At 27.7% G+C, this 21283-nt stretch overlaps 1 protein-coding gene and 1 non-coding gene across 2 annotated transcripts; both read right to left on the bottom strand.

Moving 5' to 3' along the window:
• Nucleotides 1-11946: 11946 nt before the first annotated feature.
• LOC137835370 (uncharacterized) lies at nt 11947-14461 on the bottom strand. Its single transcript, XR_016521241.1, has 3 exons — nt 14202-14461; nt 12459-12552; nt 11947-12372 (listed from the first exon to the last, which is right to left on the bottom strand). It is a non-coding gene; the product is annotated as an uncharacterized LOC137835370 (transcript).
• A 1461-nt stretch (nt 14462-15922) lies between these two features.
• Nucleotides 15923-18681, bottom strand: LOC137835371 (RNA-binding (RRM/RBD/RNP motifs) family protein). The gene is made up of 8 exons (XM_068643848.2): nt 18404-18681; nt 18177-18291; nt 18048-18103; nt 17369-17416; nt 17157-17254; nt 16521-16590; nt 16319-16429; nt 15923-16208 (listed from the first exon to the last, which is right to left on the bottom strand). The coding sequence occupies exons 1-8, from the start codon at nt 18485-18487 to the stop codon at nt 16161-16163; spliced, it is 630 nt and encodes a 209-aa protein (XP_068499949.1). The 5' UTR covers nt 18488-18681; the 3' UTR covers nt 15923-16160.
• Between the last annotated feature and the right edge of the window lie 2602 nt (nt 18682-21283).

The following is a 21283-nucleotide window of genomic DNA, read 5'->3' as shown; positions in this document are numbered from 1 at the left end:
GGAGCTCTTAGAAAGCAACAAAGATTAAATAGTATCACAAACAACAGATGAAACAAGGTATTTATAGTATAAGCAAAACCCTAAAATTTGAAGCATCACAACATCTCAAACTGTTCAAATACTTGCCATCTAACGGTTGAATAGATCGCTTACATCAAATCACTTGTTCTGATCAAGAAAAAGCACAAAAAAATGAGACATTTAATGCAAAATCAAAATCATTTCCTGATATACTATATAATATTAAGGCATAAATGCTTTTCTTAAATAAATAAAAATCCTTATGTCGGGGAGCCAGTGTACTGATAGGATCGAGAGGTTTAACCAAGAGGTTGTGCCGAGAACTACATATATAAAAGAATAAAATAAACATACGTATATAATCACTGTAGCAAATCCCAATTCAATAAGAGCCCAAATTAATGGGTATGTGTAAAATAATAAAGTAGTGCAAAAAGAAAAGTCCAAATAAGATATAAGTTCAATAAGAAAACCCTATATATAGAGAATCAGGGCAAGAGGTAAGGTAGAGTAAATTTTATTTGATGAACATTAAACTAGTTCTGACTTTGGCATCAAAGCGCCTTGCAGGTACACACACCTATCCGTGAGGAGGAGAAGCCGAGAGACCTACCTGGAGAAAAGCCCAAAGCCCAAAATCGGAAGATCAGTTGAAGAAGTTGGTCTTGTCAACTTATTTGAGTGTTCTCGGACCTTGTTGTAAGAACGTAAGGAGTAAAAGAGTAATTAAGTTTTAAAAAAATATTTAATTTTGAAGTGTATTTGATAAGATCAATAGTTAGCTATAATAGTTTGTTTCACTCGTTCATAATTTAATTTGACAAACATTAAGTTGTTTGGTTGATATTTCAAAATAATATATTTTAGAAGCTTATAACTTATAAATTATAAACTACTTGAACTAAGTTTGTGACTTATAACTTATTTAATTTTTTATATTTTTATTTTTAATTTGATTTTACCTATTAAAATCCATTTCAATCTTATAAATACAATTAGTTATTTATACTTCTTGTATTGTTATTTGTTGAGTTATTTTTAAGTTTTTTTATGAACTTCAAATAAAAAATTAATATTATAAATTAAAGAAACAAATGCTTATGATACTACGTGAATTTACACAAAATAAAAAGTATAAAAAAATAAATTTAATGTACCAGTGATTTAAATTTAAAAAAATGATACTAATAATAATAAATACTAAAAAAACATAATTTAAAAAAAAATAAAGAGAAGTATTAAAAAAATCAATAAAACATTAATTATTTAAAAAATAAAAAATAAAAATTACATAATAATATATTTTTATATAAAAATATAAATTTCACTAATATAATAGAACTTATGTAATTATATTTTTTAAAATATTTTATAACTATTAATCAGTTTACATCTCCAATCCAATAAGTTAGTTTATCATACTAAAATTTATAAATTAACAACTTATAAGCTACCAACTAGCTTAATAGCTAGAAAATAGTTTATCAATTACTATCTAATTTACCACTTAAATTTGTCAAACAAACATTATTACTTTTATTTTTAATATAGAGCCACATACTCCCTCTTTTTCACTAGCTAGTATGCATACAAAATTCAACTTTACTAATTAATGTACTAATTAAGTAAAAAATTGCATAAATAACTAAAGGAATTAAGTAAAAAATTGCATAAATAATTAAGTAAAAAATTGCATTCAATTTTATTAGTCTTTGAAATTAAAGGAAATTCAATTACTTTTATTAAATTTTAAGATTTTTATTTGGTATAATTACCTTTTTGTCCCTATATTTGGGATCAATATTCAATTTAATATAGTGGTTTTTAAAAAAATCAATTTGGTCCCAATGTTTTTTAAAAATGTTCAATATGGTCCCTTCCGTTAAGTTTTCACCAACAACGTTAGCTGTTGTTGACGTGGCACACACAGTGGCATGAACAAACCTTTAAAGTTTTGAAATTGGGGAAAGAAGATTGAGAGAGAGGTTGGCGGAGGCGGTGATGTCTATGGTGGTGGAGCCAAGGGAGGTGGAGGCGAGACGACTATGGCGGTTTCGTTCTCTATTCGTGATCGCGATCACCACTTACAGTCGTCGTTTCACTCGTCGTCGCGCTCACTGTCGTCACAGTAGCCGCCCTTCGCCACTAGCGTCCACCGTCCCTCTCTCTTGCGGTTGTTGCTTCCTCTCTTCTGTTTTTGATTTTGTTGAGTGTTGTCGCGGGTCTGGTTTTCTTCCTCTCTTGTTTTATTTTTTTTTAGTGCGGTGGAGTGATTGTTATTTAAACACTGAAGATGACCAACAGAACAAAAAAATTCATAACATTTTAGACAATTTACATGATCATTTGCTAGTGCATTGGTTGATTATGAGATTATACCAACATATGTAAACACTAAAGATGACCAACAAAACAAAAAAATTTATAACATTTTAGACAATTTACATGATCATTTGCTAGTGCATTGGTTGATGATGAGATTATACCAACATATCTTTTTCATCCATCATTTTCATACAGTTCCGCCTTTGCCTCCACTGCTGCCTCCGCCTTCCTTCCCCTCAATCTTATTTCTCCAATTCCATTCAGCCCGAAACCTCAAATTTTATTCAGTCCATATGTGCAAACAAATGTCAGTGTGTGCGTCACATCATCAACCATTAACACTTGAATTTTTTAAATTTTAAAAAAAAACGTTGAGACCAAATTGATTTTTTTTTAAACCATTATATTAAATTGAATATTGACTCTAGTAGAAATCAAAAGGTTTTATGTTATTAAAATTAAGTTATGTTTTATTTTGATTCCTAAATTTTGTTATTATCATGTAAGCCTAACTAGGAAACAAAACTAAAACAAATATTTTATTTAAAGGAAATCTTAAATAATTTCAGGAAATTATTTGAAGTATAATATGATAATAGGATGTAATTTTCAAGACTAAACTAAATTGATCATTTAGTGTTGTACCGTCCCGTATCCGGGCGTTGACAAAGTCAAGGTCAAAGTCAACGCCTGGAGTCAAAGTCGACACAAGGCGTCTCCTAGGTGGAGAGACGCCAAGTACCAGCATCGCCGAGGCAAGGCGTCGCCTAACCAGGGCATCGCCAAGATCAAATATCACTAAGGCAAGGCGATCACCGTGTGGTTCCCCGATACCCATGGGTAGGAAAGACCATGGAGGGAGCGACACCGTGGGTAGGCCTCAGGTCCCGATAATCCGGGGTAGTGATAAAGAGAAGAGAAAGGTGGCTTCAAGGCCATAGTGATAGCACCAGTGTAGGGCAGCCTGACTCGTGAAGTACCCCTGCCGCCCCAGAGACGCCTTTGGGACAGTTACGGCTCAAGAGGAGGGTCACGCCCAGGGTAGCCGGGTGCAGGGTACGAGAGGAAGGCAGATACGCTCTCAAAGTGAGTGACTAGATGATTGGGGGCATGAGTTGGCACCCAAAAAGTCACCCCTTGCGCAGTAGCACTCCCAAGCAGGAGGACTCACACGTAGAAACATCCCCAGATGGGGTCATGGCGCTGTGAGGCCCTCCATGCGTACGACAGCCAGGTCAGAATAGAAACATCATTTAGTCAGGTACCAGGTAATTAAAGTTATTTAATACAGTTTCTGTTTCGAGCGTTTAAGGTACTATAAAGGCTCCCAAGCGTTTCAACGTCTTAAATGTGCTACGTTTTCTAATTAGACGCGTTAATTAAGTGCGTTACGTTGTATAATTAAAAGCGCTTTAAGACGCTTTAAATGCTAGGGTAGTTTAAATAGCGCCGAGAATGTTAGGAACGGGGTTCGAACTTTTGACAAATTTTTCATAAACTCTCTAGTTGCTTGCTCGAGCCTTGAGGTTACGGACAAGGGACTGGGAAAAGATCTTTGCCAAAACGAGAAAATACACACTAGAAATAGTTTCCTTTTTACCACCTTCAGAGTGCCATACGCGGGCTCCAATACGGAGGTGCATAGTTTTTGGTGTTTCTTGCTGGCTGACTTGAGCGTCGGAGTGCAAACGGTCGCTAGGGCGCCCTTTTGTCCTTCTTTGCAGGAATCCACAGGTAATCAGTGGGAATGAGTCCTTAGGTGACGGTTGAGGTTGCGCACGAAGACGTCCCAGGTCAACCGAACGGAACAAGTGTAAAAACCATATTGAACAACTAGATTAATCAAATTATAAATTTTTTATTTTAAAAATAAACTATACATTATAAGAAAATTAATATATTTGGAATACTATACATTATAAAAAAAATTATTAAATAAAAACTAATTTTAAAAATTAAAATAATTAATTATTATATATATTAACTAAATTAGTGATCACTTTATAAATGAAAAAATTATTAATATATAAAATAATTTTTATTATTAATAAAAAATTAGACATAATTTTTAAATATTCATTAACTATCGAGGTTTTAACAACTAATTACTTTATATTTTAAATTAGTATTTATTAATATGTTAGAAATTAATTTAAAATTTAAAATATTAGTAGCTAAAAAAAATCTTGATAAATAATTTAAATATCAATTTAAAAATTATTTTATAAATTTTTATTAATAATAAAAATTACTTTGGATACTAATAATTTTTTAGTTTATAAATAATATCTAATTTAGTCCTAACTAAATATTTTTGGTTTATAAAATTAGTTAATATTTAATATTTTTTTTTTATAAAATCATTTAAGGGTTTATTATCTTTTTATAAATTTTTATTTTTAGTTTCTAATCCAATTTTTTATGGATTCTTAACTGTTTCTAATAGTGATTTTTCACGTCTTTTAGGAGTTTAACCGGCAGTCACGTGTAATTTTATTTTGTAAAATGTATTTTTAATCATTTATCAATTAGATCGATATCTTCAACTGGCATAAATAAATAAATAAGGATTAGTAATACAGTTTATAAAATGTAATTTTAATTGTTTCACCAAGATCTAACGTTGGGTAAAACATATTAACTGAAAAATATAAAAAGATACTGATTAAAAAATTATTAGGAACTAAAAAATTTAGAGAAAAAATATTAAATTCTAATTTATAATTATATGATAATATAAAAATTTGCAGCACTACCATATTTGAATTAAATTTATAAAAAATAAGTCACTAATACTTTCAATAAGGATAATAAATAAGAATATAAAATATGTTTTTCTTCTCGTAAAATACATAAAGTTCAATTTAGTCTCACGCAATTCTCAAATTTCAGTACCACTCAACTACTTATCTTATAAAATTCATTTATCTTTTTATTAAGTAAGGTATAAATTATTATTATAAAAAAATTATTAAAAAAAATTAATTTTAGAATTAAAAATAATTAGGTTATAATATTGAATAAATTAGATATTATTTTTAAAATTAAATTAATTATTAAAATCTAAATTAATTTTTATTATTAATAAATAAATTTTAAATTAATATTTAATGTTCACTATCAATTTTATAATCTAAATAATTAATAATTAATTTGATATCAATTTAAAACTTATTTATTAATAATATAAATTAATATTTTTTAAATTTCTAAAATAATATTTAATTTTAATTAATAGAATAATTAATTATTTTTTATCTTTAAAATTTATTTTTATTTAATAATTTTTTAGTATTACATTCAACAACGTGATTCTCACATTCACATTAATTTGGCTATGGTGAATATTTAATTTAGTCTCTGAAATATATCTCCCTGTCATATTAGTCTCTGAAACTAAGTAAACTTTAAAAAAAAATATTTTTTTTATAATATCATTTAAGTTACTAAAACTCATTTTTATTTATTTTATTTCCTAAACATACGTTATTATTATCATTTAAGTTTCTAGTAATTAAAATGACAAAAAGGAGATTAATGTCAACAACTTAAATAAAACTAAAAAAATCAAATGTATGGAGTTTTGTTAGTTTCAAATATTATATAGCAATATGAAGCTCAGACACTTCTCTTAAATGACTTCTCTTAAATGACGTATCCGTGTCGACACTCGTAGGACACTTACCAGTGAAGGTGTTCAATTAAAAAAATATTTGTTGAATTTTTGAAAATTCTAGCATGGTTCTAACATAATTTTAAAGGTATAAATACAATAATTTTTTAAAAATTTAAATTTATTGTATAAATTTTTATTATCATTATAAAAATAAGGAACAAATTCTTTTGAATCAGTCATGAAAAATATCTTCAGTTTTCAAAAGAATCTCAAACGTACTTTTACATATAAATATTTATTTTCAATTAATATAATTTAAAATTATATAATATAGAGATTCGTGTCTATGTCCTAATTTTAAAAATGATATGTATTTTCATATTTCCGTGTATGTGTGAGTATTGGTATATGTGTTACATACACAATAACATTCAATTTAAAAGATTAAAATATACATACTTTTTTTCCCTTTTACCACTTGTTTGTTTTTTCTTACGTGCCATTGTGCATAGCACGCGCCTGCTGCTAGTGTACGTATAAATATGTTGATGTTTTAAAAAAAACAGTTATTCATCCAGCAGCCCAATAGCTCCATTTTGTATAATTTTTCATCTTGACTTAAGATCTAACTGATTTTTTTTTTTTATAAAAGCTTTCTTAAAATTTCGTCAACATCCCAAACAACAACGATTATCAATCATAAAAAAACATTATTAAAAAATAAAATAAAAAATAATAATAATCCTAAACAAAAATCAACTTAAGATATAATTTATTTATACTTCATTTTTATTTGAGAAATGTCACCAAAATTTTAAAGTTTAGATGTGAAATTTCTTCTCAATAAATAACTTTTTAATAAAATATTAGGTTGAGATGATAGTGAAACATAATATATTGTATTAACTAAAATATTTATTATAAAAAATTATTAAATAAAAATTAATTTTAAAAATAATATATAATTAATTACTATATTGATTAAGATATTATATTATAAACTAAAAAATTATTAAAATAATTTTTATTATTAATAAAATTTTATAAATTAATTTTTCAATTGATATTTAATTAACTAATTGGTATCTAATATCTATTAAGGTTTTAACTACTAATTAAATTTAAAATTTAAAGTGATTCGTAACTAAAAAGTTAAATTAGATATCCATTTAAAAATTAGTTTATATTTTTTTTTAATAATCGAAATTACTTTAAATACCAGTAATATTTTTAATTTATGAAATAATATATAATTTAGTCAATATAAAAATTAATTATTTTTATCTTTAAAATTAATTTTCATTTAATATTTTTATAGTAATTATTACTTAATATTTAAATTTTAGTAAAAATTACAAATTTCACAATTACAAAGATGATTGTAAATTCTCTCTTAACACACAATTACTCAACTTCCTTATACACTTGAAAAAAATTATTAAATTGTGTCATAACATTTAGATTTTAATTTTATATTAATTTTCTTACTTTTTTTACTTTTTTTTATTCTACTTAATGTGAAATTTACTTTGATGAACATCTACTTAAAAGAGTTTTGGTAATTAACCCTACGAGTGCTTATTAATAAAAAATTATGACAACAAACTTTTAAACACTTAAACAAATTTCTATTAATAAAAAAATGTTTGTTAGGACTTTTCTTCAAAATATTGTCCCACTCTCAAGAATATTTCTTTCTCGATGTTGTGGTACAATTTGCATCTCGGTAGTCTCTTCTACTGTTGCACCACTCAGAAATAAACAGTAGCAAACATTCATTTCGCAGGTGCACTTTCTGCTACACTTCCAATTTTGTGCTAATTTATTTCGAAAAGGCGAATTATTTGACTCTTTTTCTCTCTTAATTAGATTCCATTTTTTCTTTCTTAGATTCCATTCTCATTTTGATATGAACACTTGATTGCCTCCATACATGCTACAATAACTATCACAGAATTGACCTACGAACACAACCTATTTTCAACCACAAATATCCAAGTACACGTGTTGCTGTTCTTTGGTATTTAATCACTTCTATCTAGAAAACTCGACCCCTTTTAATAGAAACTGAATAGTATGGACAAAAAGAAGCCACATAAATAATGGACATAGCATAGGCAAAATTTTGTCCTACACACATGAGGTTGAAGTTGGTGAGAAACGAAAACGCATAAAATTTCATGGTTTTCCTAGTGCCTGCATTGCAAGAGGTTATTGTCTAAAAAATGGTGACAAAAAAGTTAACTAGTGTTTGGTTGTTATCGTGACATAAATTTTCTGCAATTCCCTCGCCAATGGGGCTTTGCTCTCACACCATTGGTTCATTGCAGAATTCAGATTTGGTGAGGCTTTATTCAGTTTTATCCATGTGTGCAACAGTAGTAAATGTTGGGTTTATTAGTTGTCACTTCCTCGTGGATCCTTTTTTTCTCTTCATTGGGAAGTTTCAATTAATATTCTGTAATCAAAGTAGTAAATATTTGAAAGCAACAGTCATCGCTGGCACCTCTCCAGATTTGGAATAGAACATTACAATTCTTTAATTTAAGACAGGAACCTACCACATTTGCTACTGCTATAGTTATTTTACTACATACGATGCAGATGTCTTAAGCATGACCAACACATGCATGGACGACTTAAGCATGGCCAACCATGCAAGGCAGAGGTCGCTCTTAAACGTGAATTTTGTGAAAACTTATAATTTATGCTAATCTACGTCCACCTAGATAAGAGGTTACATATCTATAAATATGTTTACATATCTTTTGATCAATATTAAGTCAAGATATTCATTTAAGTATTTACTACACTCAATCACTTAATATCAAATATAACGTCTTAAAACCTTTTGTAAATATTTACTCGGACTGAATACCGATAGCCAAAATCTATTAGGTATTGACACTGAAAGAGTCTTAAAAATCCGAGTAAGTGTGTTCATACAAAAATAGTTAGTAATCTTTAACTTCATTATGTCAGTCAACAATTTCGAAATACGACTCATAAATACTCCCTTCCCTTTATTTTTTTTTTATTTTTTCAATCTTTCTCTCTCAATTTCTATCTCTCTCTCTTCTCTCTTCAATTTCTCTTTCATAATTTATCTATTTTAAAATCTACTCACACCCTTCAGTAGCTGAGAGTCAGACTGCATTTCTACATATATTTTCAAATAAAGTTCATTTTTACTCTAAAGATTCTTTATTTTCTATTTTTCCTTAGGATTTAGTCATCGATCTTGATGGAGACAGTTGAAAAAAGTGTTTCTTTTAACTTGTTTTAACACATACTAAATTTTGGTGATGTTTGGATAACATGTTTTAGGTCCTTAGATTCTAGAATAGTTTCCACTAGAATAAAGAATTTTAGCCAATGAAAGTTATCTTATGTTTTGGATAGAACTTTTGTGTAATTGATTTAAATAATAAGTTGATCTAGTAACTGGATTGTGTATATTAGAGTACAAAGTTAGTTCAACTGAATTTGATTATGGGTTTATGACTTTGAATAGTTGAAATTATATTGAAATGACCAAAGAATCATGTTTGAACAAATTTTAGTCTAGTTTGTTCTTGAAATAATCTTTATAAAAAATATTATTAAATTTCTTTCTTTATCTAGCGTATTAAGTAGAAATCTTCTTTATGGCAACTACTTCTTATTTTTGGAATTAAATATTTATTTTAAAAAGATTTCTTAAATATTATATATCATTTTTCTAAACGAAATATTCATTCTAGAAAGTTTCTAATAATGATAGCATGTATATCTTAATTGTATTCAAGAGTTAATCTTGTTGTCTTGTGCATTTTGTTTGTGGTGAGTGTTTGTATAAACATATATAAAGACATAGTGGATTTTAATTTTTCTGAGGTTGAATAACTGAGACTAAATGTAGAATTAGTTTTAATCTGAATCAATATAAACTTTCTATTTAATTTTTTATTTTATTTTGTTGTTGATAATCTTTATCAACTTGATTCCTAAATCAACTACATTCAATTCTCTAAAAGGATTTATTTTTCAAAGCACTTAAAGAAAGGGTAAATGCTTTAAAAAACAACAATTCACCTAGTTTAGTTTAGCCTCACTTTAGTTTTCAATAATTAGTCCAAACATAATCATTTAAAATAAATACCGGAAAGAAATTATGCTTATTGCTCTTTAATTTCTTATAATGCTTAATCTTTTATTGAAGATGGATTACTAATATCTACATTAAATATTTAAGATAAAATTAACATTTAAATATTTAACATATTCAAATCAATTGTATATTACTTCCTCTATAAATCATTAATGTTTGTGGATACACTATGTATGCATGCATTTAATCACAATTTATATAAACACTACTACAAGTTCAATACAAATAATATAATATAATATATTAATACATTACAGTATAATAATAATATGATGAATCATTTGATACAATGTATTGCAACTTCTAGTAACTTGCTGAAGCCTCACAAATTATGACGACTACATTTTATTTTTGGAATTAAATATTTATTTTAAAAAATGTTTTCTAAAAATTTATAGGAATTTTTTATAATATTTCTTGAATATTATATATCATTTTTCTAAAAGAAATATTCGTTCTAGAAAATTTCTAACATGAACAAGATAATTAAAAGTCATTAATCAACTTAGCTATTTTGAAAGCTAGAATTAATTAGGTTTGTTTGGCAAAACTAGGCTATAAGCTAAATTCTTATGATAAACTAACTACTAGTGGATAAGTTATTAACTTATAAGTTTTGAGTATAATTATTGTATTAGAAGTTTTTTTTAAACTAGTTGATTGATGTACAATAACACAAAATATTATATAAATAAAATTGAAGTTTTTTAGACAAAAATATTTTATTATGTAATTGTAATGGACCAGAGCGCTGGACTCGGTGATCGGACATCGACGCTTGTGAGAAGCAGGTCAGCTCGATGGTCTGGTCGAGATAATGGGTCGTGTAAGTAAACCTCAAGAATCCGTGTGTTGAAACCCGTATATGTAAACCTGACAGCGAAAGTGCATGTGGTGTGTATAGTACATTTGAGTCTAACACGAGTAAACACCCACTAGAAACACCTAGGCCCAAGAGCGCTAGGGTTTTCAGGGGTAAGTTGCATGCATGATACGTAAAGGCTAGAGCGCATATAGTGACAGATGGGCCCCTTAATGCTGGTACATTAATTGGTACCCTGGCAGCCATGTTATTAAGATTATGCACTCCAAGGAGGAAGATTATGTGCGGTTGTTACACTAAAATTGTGTAGCAACGTAAGAGAATGTCTTCCCATCAAACTTACTTTCACTCGAGATAAGGTTCTCGTGAGAGGAAGGTTGTTACAATGAGGTAACATAAAAATAGTCTATAAAAGGGATTCGCGATCCCTGGTAAAGGTACAACATTTCTAAAACTGGAACTATTTACTTACTCATTGTTTCTTACCCAGTACTGACTTGATCGTCGGAGTGGAATCAACCCCTCTGTTTCAAACGGAGTCGCGTTCCGACATCCCAGGGAAAGAGAAAATTTCAGCAGAGGCATACGGAGTCACGACCTGCTCTCAGAGTCAACCGACGACCAGGTCAACTGACAAGAACAGTAATTATAATTATAGATTTTTAAATACTTAATTTTTTTAGTAATTTTATTTATTTTTTAAAATTTGTATAAACATTTTTATTTAGACAAGTCATTTTACTTAAATTAGTTAATGTAATAAGCATCAATCAAATTTAATTTTTATTTATTTTTAAAAATTTAAATTTTTATTTCTTAATTTAAACTACTGATATTAAATTTATATTTGTCACGATTTTCATTGTGTGTAATTTTAATATAGTATCACGTAATGAAAGACTAATTACTTTAATGATAATGTAACAAAAAAATATCTACTAAACTGTATACAAATTTAAAAATAATCTAACAAATATTAAACTAGTGTAATAACTAATTATCTTTGTAAAATTAAAATAAACAGTAATATTGCATTAATAAAAACAAGTAATGAACAATTAATTTCATATATTGGATCATAATTAGTACATAATTTTGCTCATGCATAAGATGAAATATAATCATACTAAATTAAAAAGTTGAACAAAGTGTGTTTTCAGTAATTTCTGCCTACGAAAAAGCATTATCACACTTCCAACCACATGAAGGATCCACGAAGTTTGCTTTTGCATTTCCACTCGAATCAATGACCAAAGAAGATGACCAATTAACAACTCAAACATATTCTGAAGGTAAATTGACACGCTGCAATCATCTCAACTACGGTCAACTTTACATTGCAGAGAATATTCATCAAATTTATTAAAGAATACACTGAATCAGAATAAGGTAAGTCTTCTACTTTTTTATCAAGACTTCCCTCTACTTCAAAACCAGCTGTTACAGCACACATTTCCTTAATTAACATCCATCAAAATTAGAAGATTGTTGTAATGGTTGAAACAAGAAACAGACCAACTTACCTGTCTGCTGTGCATCCACGAAATCTTGTAGTTTAGGATTTTTCACCATTGCATTCCATATATTTGGGTCACATGCAATAGAAGCCACAACACTCTGCTTATTAAGGCCAAAAATAAGTTATTCTATTAATTCAATAACTTAAGTGCAGCCTAGATTAATAAACTTGTTTACATCTTGCACAACAAAACATGTTTACATATATATATATATATATATATATATACACACACACTTTGTTAATTTATAGAATTTGAGTTTTGTTGTAACTCAACTTGGAAAACTGTTAGAGAGGTAAGGAAAACTATTGTTTTTTCCTAAAATTATGTATGAGAACAGAGTAAATAATTATTAAAATTAATACTGAAATACTTTAGTAATTGTTGTATTTTCTGAAAAAGAAATGGGTATAGTCATTGGTGATTTTGATCAATGGATAATAATTATTCATATGTTAACATTGTATTATTTTAAAATATAAAATAAAATTAATAATTATGGGACAACTTCGGTGGTATGATTTTAGAAGTGATTTTTGAGATGGTGGTTTAGGAATTTTTACGGAGTTTCCTCGATATGGTATCAATGTCTTATGTTAGGAGGTATGGTGCAAGCATTAGTTCGTGTTCTCTTCTATTTTTTTTTTCTTTGTTTGTATTTTTATCTGTCTAGGAGCATTTTATATATATATATATATATATATATATATATATATTTATTTATTTATTTATTTTAGAGGATTCGTTAAATACTCTAATTTATTTAATTTTTAGTATCGATAAAAAAATTAGCAGTTAGCTTTTTTTCTTTTAAATGTGTTATGTCCTAAAAACAAGGTTATCAAACTCTAGGGTTAACTCGTAAATCCTTACGAGTTTAAGAGTCAAATGAAGGTTGGCAAGTTAACTCGGGAGTAAACTCATTTTTGACTAAACCCGAAGATGACTCAGTCAAACTCGATCAAACTTGCGAGTTTAAGGCTGAGTCACCGAGTTGCGTAAAATGGGTCCAAAACTGTGTTTTTCCTTATGATTAGGTTAGATTTTTTAGGGTTTTACTGCTTGTCGCGTCGCGCCGCGATCCTTCGTGAAGCACTTCGATAGGTAAGTTCTGTTGCTACAGTGAGTACAAATTGGGTTAGGGTATTTAAAATTAGGTTTCAACTTTTACAAATGAGTTAGGGCTTTTTTGTTCATTGGATTTGGGGCAGAATTTTGGGCATCTTGAAGTTTTTTTTATTGCTTTGGACAGATTGAGTTTTTGTTTAATTTTAAGGTAGATTGGCTAATTGATTGTGTTTTTTTTAGGGTTAGATGATTTTCTTAGAGAATTAGATGTGAGACTTTTAAACTATAACATTTGTGTTGTTTTAGTTATTTTACTGATATATGAACTTGTTTATTTCAATATTATGGATTTGGTATCATGAATTATTATTTTTTTATTAAATTTTTTTTTTATGTGAAGTACGAGTCGGGTTTACGAGTCAAGTTTACTGAGCTCCCACGAGTTCACAGGACACTCTAATTCTAATAACCTTACTTATAAGCTACCTCATTATCAGATTCTTCATTATTATGTATGAGTAATCAAATTACATTGTGACTCAACTTAGAATTTGGGTATGAAGCTAAATTAAATCCAAAACTTAACATATGGCTGAGAGTTTAAACTTTGATTTATTTCATGAAAGAAGCATAAAGATTAATAAAGACTCTTCAAAGTATGCACTTGTAAAGCAGTACCTGACCTTCTGAACTTTCACTAAGCAATTGAAAAGCCTGAAAAACACGGTCTGGCGCTGAAGGATTTGAAATATCATCAGTACCACTACTTTTGTTCGCCGGCGACACTTCAGAAGCACTCTGAACAGTTGAATGGACCTGCGGGACGATGCTCCTGATCCCGGTGGCAGTGAACTTGGCCACCGCACTCATCACTCCACCACCCATGAATGAGAGCGTCAAGAAAGTGAGGAAGAAAAAAAAGGTAGTTTGGGTATTTAAATATGAAGTGGGTACCACAAAGTTTCTAGTGCAATGGTGGTAACTATTAAGATTGTGAAATTTCTCATGCATCTTCCTATTTTGTCCTAAACCTACCAGGGTTGTACAATTATTGGAATTAACTTCTATTATACTCAATCAAATATTAATTTAAGTTTGAAAACATTCTGTTTTTCAGTACTTGGGAAATCCAAGCAAAGCAGAAGAACTAAAGCAAAAAATTGGCCGAAACTCACTACAAGTACTTCTTGTTTCAATTTTCATATGAAAACTTATAATTTTATTTTTAACTTTCATTTTTACCCAGTCAAGTCAATTATGAATCAGATTTGAGTAATTTAGTTATTAAAAAAATATTTTAAGTGATGTTAACAATTATAATTTATAAGTTTTATTAATTATATTTTAGAAGTAATGGTGGTAGAATACATAGGAGAGGATCTTATTCAATTGTACCACATTATTTGTTAGGTTAATAAAAAAACTACCTGTAAAAAGAATTTACAATAACTCACAAGAATTTTACTATATTATTTGTTAGGTTGATAAAATATGATAACGCATAGTCTATTTTCATCTAATCGATTTGATGTATATATTGAAAGGAAACTGGATTGAAAAACAAGAGGAAAGCACAACTCAATAAATATCATAACTACAAGAAAAGTAACTGTAAAAAATGCAATTTTATCATTAATGTATAATTTATTGTATTTTTCATTATTATCTTTTGTTATTTAATTTGCATCAGATTAGATAAATTATAGTATTTCAAATATTTTAATACTGTAGGATTCAAGTGGCAAATATCAAGCAACATACTCTAAAAAATATTCAAAAATAACTTTCAATTAAAAATACTAATATAATTAATATATCAGAAAGTAAATGAAAAAGAATTATTGAAAATTGATTTTCACTAAAATTTACATATATTATAGATATAGTTGAAAATAAGTGCAAACTATTATTCTGGATCTTTTAAAATAAATAATAAAATTCTGCTGATAAAAAAATAAAATTACATATCATTTTTAATATTTTAAATAAAACTGTGTATTATAATAAAATGGTATCAAATAATACATGATATCTTAATATAATTTATCACTTCGTAATTTATATTAATGAAAATAGTTCTCAAAAAATATGATCCTGTACACAAGAGAACCATAGGCAATTTAGGAATTTCCAAATCTGTATTGTCAACATACATGATATACTTACCTTTCACAATTGAATATTTTGATGAGAAGTCAATAAATTAACAGAAATATTTTTTGCCAGAATGCAAATGTTAACAAAGTAAGAAACGAAGCAATAGATGTGTGCAAACCGTAATTAAGAGTTCTATTGAAGACCAAAAAAGGGCAATACTTTTACCTTGAAAATGGGGAGGTATGGAGTGTTGGAGGAAGCAGGGGGAGGTGAAAAAGTGAAATAGAAATGAGCCTTAAAGGTGATCAACTGCTTCAAAAGTTGATGAATATATATGAAATGGATCATGCTTTCTCTAAACAACATTTGAGGGATACAAGGTTTCAGAAGTTCCAAAATTGCGTAAAATCTTAATACTAAAAATCCTAAACCAGCAGACTCTTGTGTTGTGAACCCTCGTGACATGGTAGTTCAGCAGTCAATAATTCACAGGGTATACAGAAAAACCATCTCTTGAAGAAAATGAGTCAGGTTACCAACTCAGTCATCAAACTTAATTTTCTTTGGAGCAGGCTGGATGTTACCCACCTGCAAGATCAATTACATATGTAAAATAAGAGCAAAACTCAAGATGCAGAATATTCTATTTTTGTAAAAACAACTGAGCAACCACAAAGTCATAAAAGCAAAAGGCTCACAATCTCAGGGCATTCATAATCAATGCCAGCAGCCTCTATCCTTTTCCGTCGTTTTTGGTCATGCTTTAGAATCCTTTCCACCAATTTCTTGTGCTCTTCTAAGGTTCTTTCCTGGAATGACAGCATCAAAACAGAACATAATACTGAGAATCAGTCAGGCAATATCAAGCAGGTATAATTCATCATCCAATAAACTAGATACCTTGTCATGACGCTTCCGTTCAATCTGGACATAATCCAATGGCTTGTGACGGTAACTGAATCCTCTCCATCTAGATGAAAAATACCACACATTCATGTATTACCATTGGTGATATTCTACAGAAGAAACTAATTCTTTAACCTTTAATCATGGCACATAATATGCCATTTTCAGGATTGCAATTCCTCTCAGCCATGTGGGGTTATTTGGTTAAAGGTGAGTTCTCCGCTTTTTAAACAGCTATTTCATGCACATTTTGAGATATGAAAGTTTTCCTGACTACTATTTATGGAACAGAAATGGTAAATCTATTTTTTTGAGTCTTCTCACGCACTGATACTTCAATGTCACATGATACAAAACTCTAAGATACCTTACCAATACTTATTGATGAATTATCTAGTCAATGAAACACTAATACTTTTACTATGACAATAATATATTTTATTTAGATAATGACTAAAAAATGTGATTTCAACTTGGACCTTTGCCATCATATTCTGTTATTTTCAAAATAAGCATATCGCCGTATGGGTATGCATCATGGTCTGAGTCTAACCAACCCTCCATTAAGAAAACATGTAATGAATCCTTTCAAGGAAATAGATCCTAAAAAAATATTAATTACTAACTTACAATCTTGGATGAACCTGCTCCGGAGGTACAACGTGAACTTGGAGAAGGTGCTCAAATAGGAGATAATTGTGCATGGTATCAGCTACAATTTTTGCTACCTAAAAATCAAGGCATTATTAGAACAAGGAAAATGGATTGTATTACAAACACAATACGACCAAAAAATGTCATGTCATAACACAATCAATTAATCCGCAGAAACAATAAAATACCTCAGGAGACTCAAATTCTATGTACCCAAAATGTCTCGATTTTCCTGTCTGTCAAAGAAGAAGAAGCTCATACTGTCAGTATCAATCATCTAAAACCAATATCCATCATCAGTAAAACAGTAACAACAAACAAATATTGCTGCAACAAAATATTCAATGAAACAAATAACTCGATGGCTGAAAACCCATACATCATTTCAAAATGCAAGAACCAAACAAAAGCAGAATTACCATGATATTGATTGATTACGGAGGCTTCAATTTCTATGAGAAACTCATATATATTAACAACAAAATTGATGTTTTGCATTAGAACATGTTCTTAAATTAAGACCACACATGCACAAACAGACCATTAGACAACAAAAGTAATTCTTCACCATACAACCATACACTGCATTATGTCAAGAATGACAACTCTTAGGGTTGAATTATCCCCCGATTATCAACAATACATGTGTGCAAGCACGATATGGCACGTCACACACCCAAACAACCAGAATAAAACATTATACAAAAATAATCACGGAATCCATAGGTAAAATTAACTACACGAGTAAATAGATCAGAATAAACAAAGTATGCCACAATTATCATCAAGTTGACACAATCACACAATTATGCAAATAATAACAAGCACGGATATTAAAGGAGACAAGTTAACATGCATGCAACTAACCTTTTTATTTCTCGCGACTCTCAACCTCTTGATGGTTCCAAATTGTCCAAAATAACCTACAAAAAGCAATCGTAAACACACTCCACAAAAACCTTAAAAAAGATCTTACAAAAAAAAATCCATGAGCACCTTCCATCTCTTTCTCATAGAATCCATGCGGAATCCTGGACACGTACAATACAGTGGCAGTATTCTCCGGCAGCTTCTGTTCAGGGAGCTTGCGAGCAGGACCACCTTCCAAGGGCTTTACAAGTTCAGAAATAAAATTAAGCACAATATTGACACAATAAATTGAAAAGTAAAAGGAAAAGTAAGTTGAAAACTGAGAGCAGACGGAATCGGTATTATCGACGTACCAAAAAATCAGCACCCTGAGATGGCTTGTTAGAGGAAGCCCTTTTCATGTTCTTCTTCATAGCTTTCTTTGCCTTTGTTCCCATCTCACTGTCTGATACGCCGAACCACTTCTCTGCAAAGAAACGCCTTCGCGGGATATGGTAGATGAGAGTGGTGAGGAATCGCGTTAAAACCCTAACCCCTTTGATTGGATTTTTGAAAGAAAAATACGACACAGTTTGTTAGCAACCACGTGTTTGGGCTAAACAGTGTACATAAGACCAGTTGGGATGGGCCTGCTCCATGCTTATCAGACCCAATTTTAATACCTCAATTTCAATAGATGTGTTAAGGCTTTTTGCTTACGCACCCAATTAGTTCTAATCCACACCTTATAAATTTCTGAAATTTGAAAATTTTACTTCACATTTCAGTGCATTCTGGAAATAAAAATCTAGAATTGAAAAATCTCCATCTAGAATACAAACAAATAATATATTTTGAGAAAAAATTATGGAAAATAAAATTTAGAAACATATTAAAAAGACTATTTTAGAAAGTTATTCTAGAAAGTCTAATTCAGAATAAAAATAATACATTTTGAAACAAATTTATAGGAAACAAAATATGAAAACGTAATCCAGAAAAGCTATTTTGAAAAGCTTAATATGGAAACATATTCCAGAAATCCAAATTTGGAAAAATATTCCATAAACTTAAATCTGAAATACATTCTGATCTACACCCGCTATTTAAAAACTAAAGAGAGCATTTTTTTTTTTCATTTCAAGAATAGAAGTTAGAATTAATTGGATGAAGAAAGGAAAAAAATATCACATAAAATCCAAATTACCTAGATTTATTTATATTAATGGAAATATATTCACAATACTTTTGTATTTTGTATTTTTTTAATTTTTAATTTAATGGAAATTGAATATTTATTTATATGATGCATTAAGTTTGAGGAAAACTTGTTTTTTTATAAATTAAATAAAGTGTATGGTTAATTTGTAAGAAATAAGATAAAAATGAAATATTGGTAGTTTTGTGGATGTAGTTATTTATAATAACATTTGAAGAATAATATTTATTGAAATGTAAAATAGGTGGATCAAATATAGATTTATGTTATATATTGTTATAAATAATATATATATATTTATATATATATATATATATATATATTAAAATAAACAGTTTTAATATAAATATAATTTTACGTTGAATATTATTGATGCAACAGAAAACTTATATCATTAGCATATAATTATTTCACAAAACTACATTTAAAAAAAGTATTATCTTATATTATAAAAAACATGACTTATTGTTGGTACTAATGGAGGGAAATAACAGAGACAAAAGGTTGTAAAAACTAATACAAAATTGTTTAATTGATTGATTCAAACCCAAGTCTTTCCAGTGACCAGGAGAAGCATTGACCACTAGATCAGACAAGTTCTTTGGTCATATTATCATTTTTATTATACTTATACATATTAATATAATTTATACATATTAATATAATTATTAATAATAATAATAATAAAATAAATTATATTTATATTATTAATATTATTAATATTTATTAATATTATTCATATTATTAATATTTATTAATGTTATAATTAATATTATTATTAACATTATATTCATATTATTAATATTTATTAATATTATTATTAACATTATTATTAATACTATTATTAACATTATTATTAATATTATTAATATTATTATTAATATTATTAGTATTAATATTCAAATTATTATTAATATTTATTAATATTATTATTAATATTATTAGTATTAATATTATTAGTATTAATATTCATATTATTAATATTATATTCATATTATCAATATTATATTCATATTATTAATATTAATTTTGATATAAATATACGTTTAGATATTTATTGTGTGTGTATAGTAGTTTTATTTGACTTGAGTAATATTACTTTTATCCGGATATAGATAGATAGAGAGAAAAAGGAAGAAATTATATAATATTAATATAACTTTAATACTATAAATACATATATATTGATTAATATATTTCTTTATTTAATCATTAATTTTTTAAAACTCATGGTTAAATTTAAATTTACTTTCATATTATATATATATATATATATATATATATATTAATATAAAATTATTTGATATCTTATTTTCAAATATAGGTTATTATAGGTAGTTGTGAAGTTTTTGTTAGATGGCTATATAGGTGCTTGTATCTTACACTTCTTTTCTGATTTGAGATTCTTGTATAAGGATTGAAATATCCTTAAAATGTTTTGTTTAATTTTTTTTATTCTTTGTCGATAAAAAAAATCTTATTTTCAAATATTTACTTACATAGATTAAAATTGATATAATGTATAATTTTTAAAATATTTTAAATTATAAATTATTTAATCACTTTGTCATTATGATTTATATTATATATTAGTAGAAAGGGTTATTTAGTAACAACCTTTTACATAGATTTATGGAATAATTAATATAGTTTAAACTATAATGATATGCTAACTAGTAATCTGTATTAGAGATTTAATTAATAGTTAATGTAAAAGTCATCATTTAATGTTAAAAGATAATATTGTTTGTTGACAATATTCTTTACTATAACACACAAGTAAAACCAACTACCTATAATGAACTTAATTAAGTCAATATGATCGTAAAATAATAATTAATATGATAGTTGATTTTAATGTAATAGGTAATATGATGACTATGAGTATGACATATATTAAATTTGATTCATACTAATAGATAATATAATAAATTATGTTTAGATTCAAGTAGATTATAGATAAATTAAATGTGATTCATATGTTAATATTGTTAGTATCATTAATATTGTTAGTATTATTAATATTGTTAGTATT

This window comes from Phaseolus vulgaris, chromosome 5 (assembly GCF_051622355.1).
Source record: "Phaseolus vulgaris cultivar YP4 chromosome 5, ASM5162235v1, whole genome shotgun sequence".
NCBI classification, from domain to species: Eukaryota; Viridiplantae; Streptophyta; class Magnoliopsida; order Fabales; family Fabaceae; genus Phaseolus; species Phaseolus vulgaris.
This window is presented reverse-complemented; position numbering and strand designations above follow the sequence as displayed.

Excerpts from the sequence above, each read along its gene's own strand:
- LOC137835371 (XM_068643848.2), bottom strand. The coding sequence starts at position 18,487 with ATGGGAACAAAGGCAAAGAAAGCTATGAAGAAGAACATGAAAAGGGCT. Across the intron at positions 17,417-18,047 it reads GAGTCGCGAGAAATAAAAAG|ACAGGAAAATCGAGACATTT; the intron begins GTTAGTTGCATG and ends CTTCTTTGACAG. Across the intron at positions 16,430-16,520 it reads AACGGAAGCGTCATGACAAG|GAAAGAACCTTAGAAGAGCA; the intron begins GTATCTAGTTTA and ends CTGTCATTCCAG.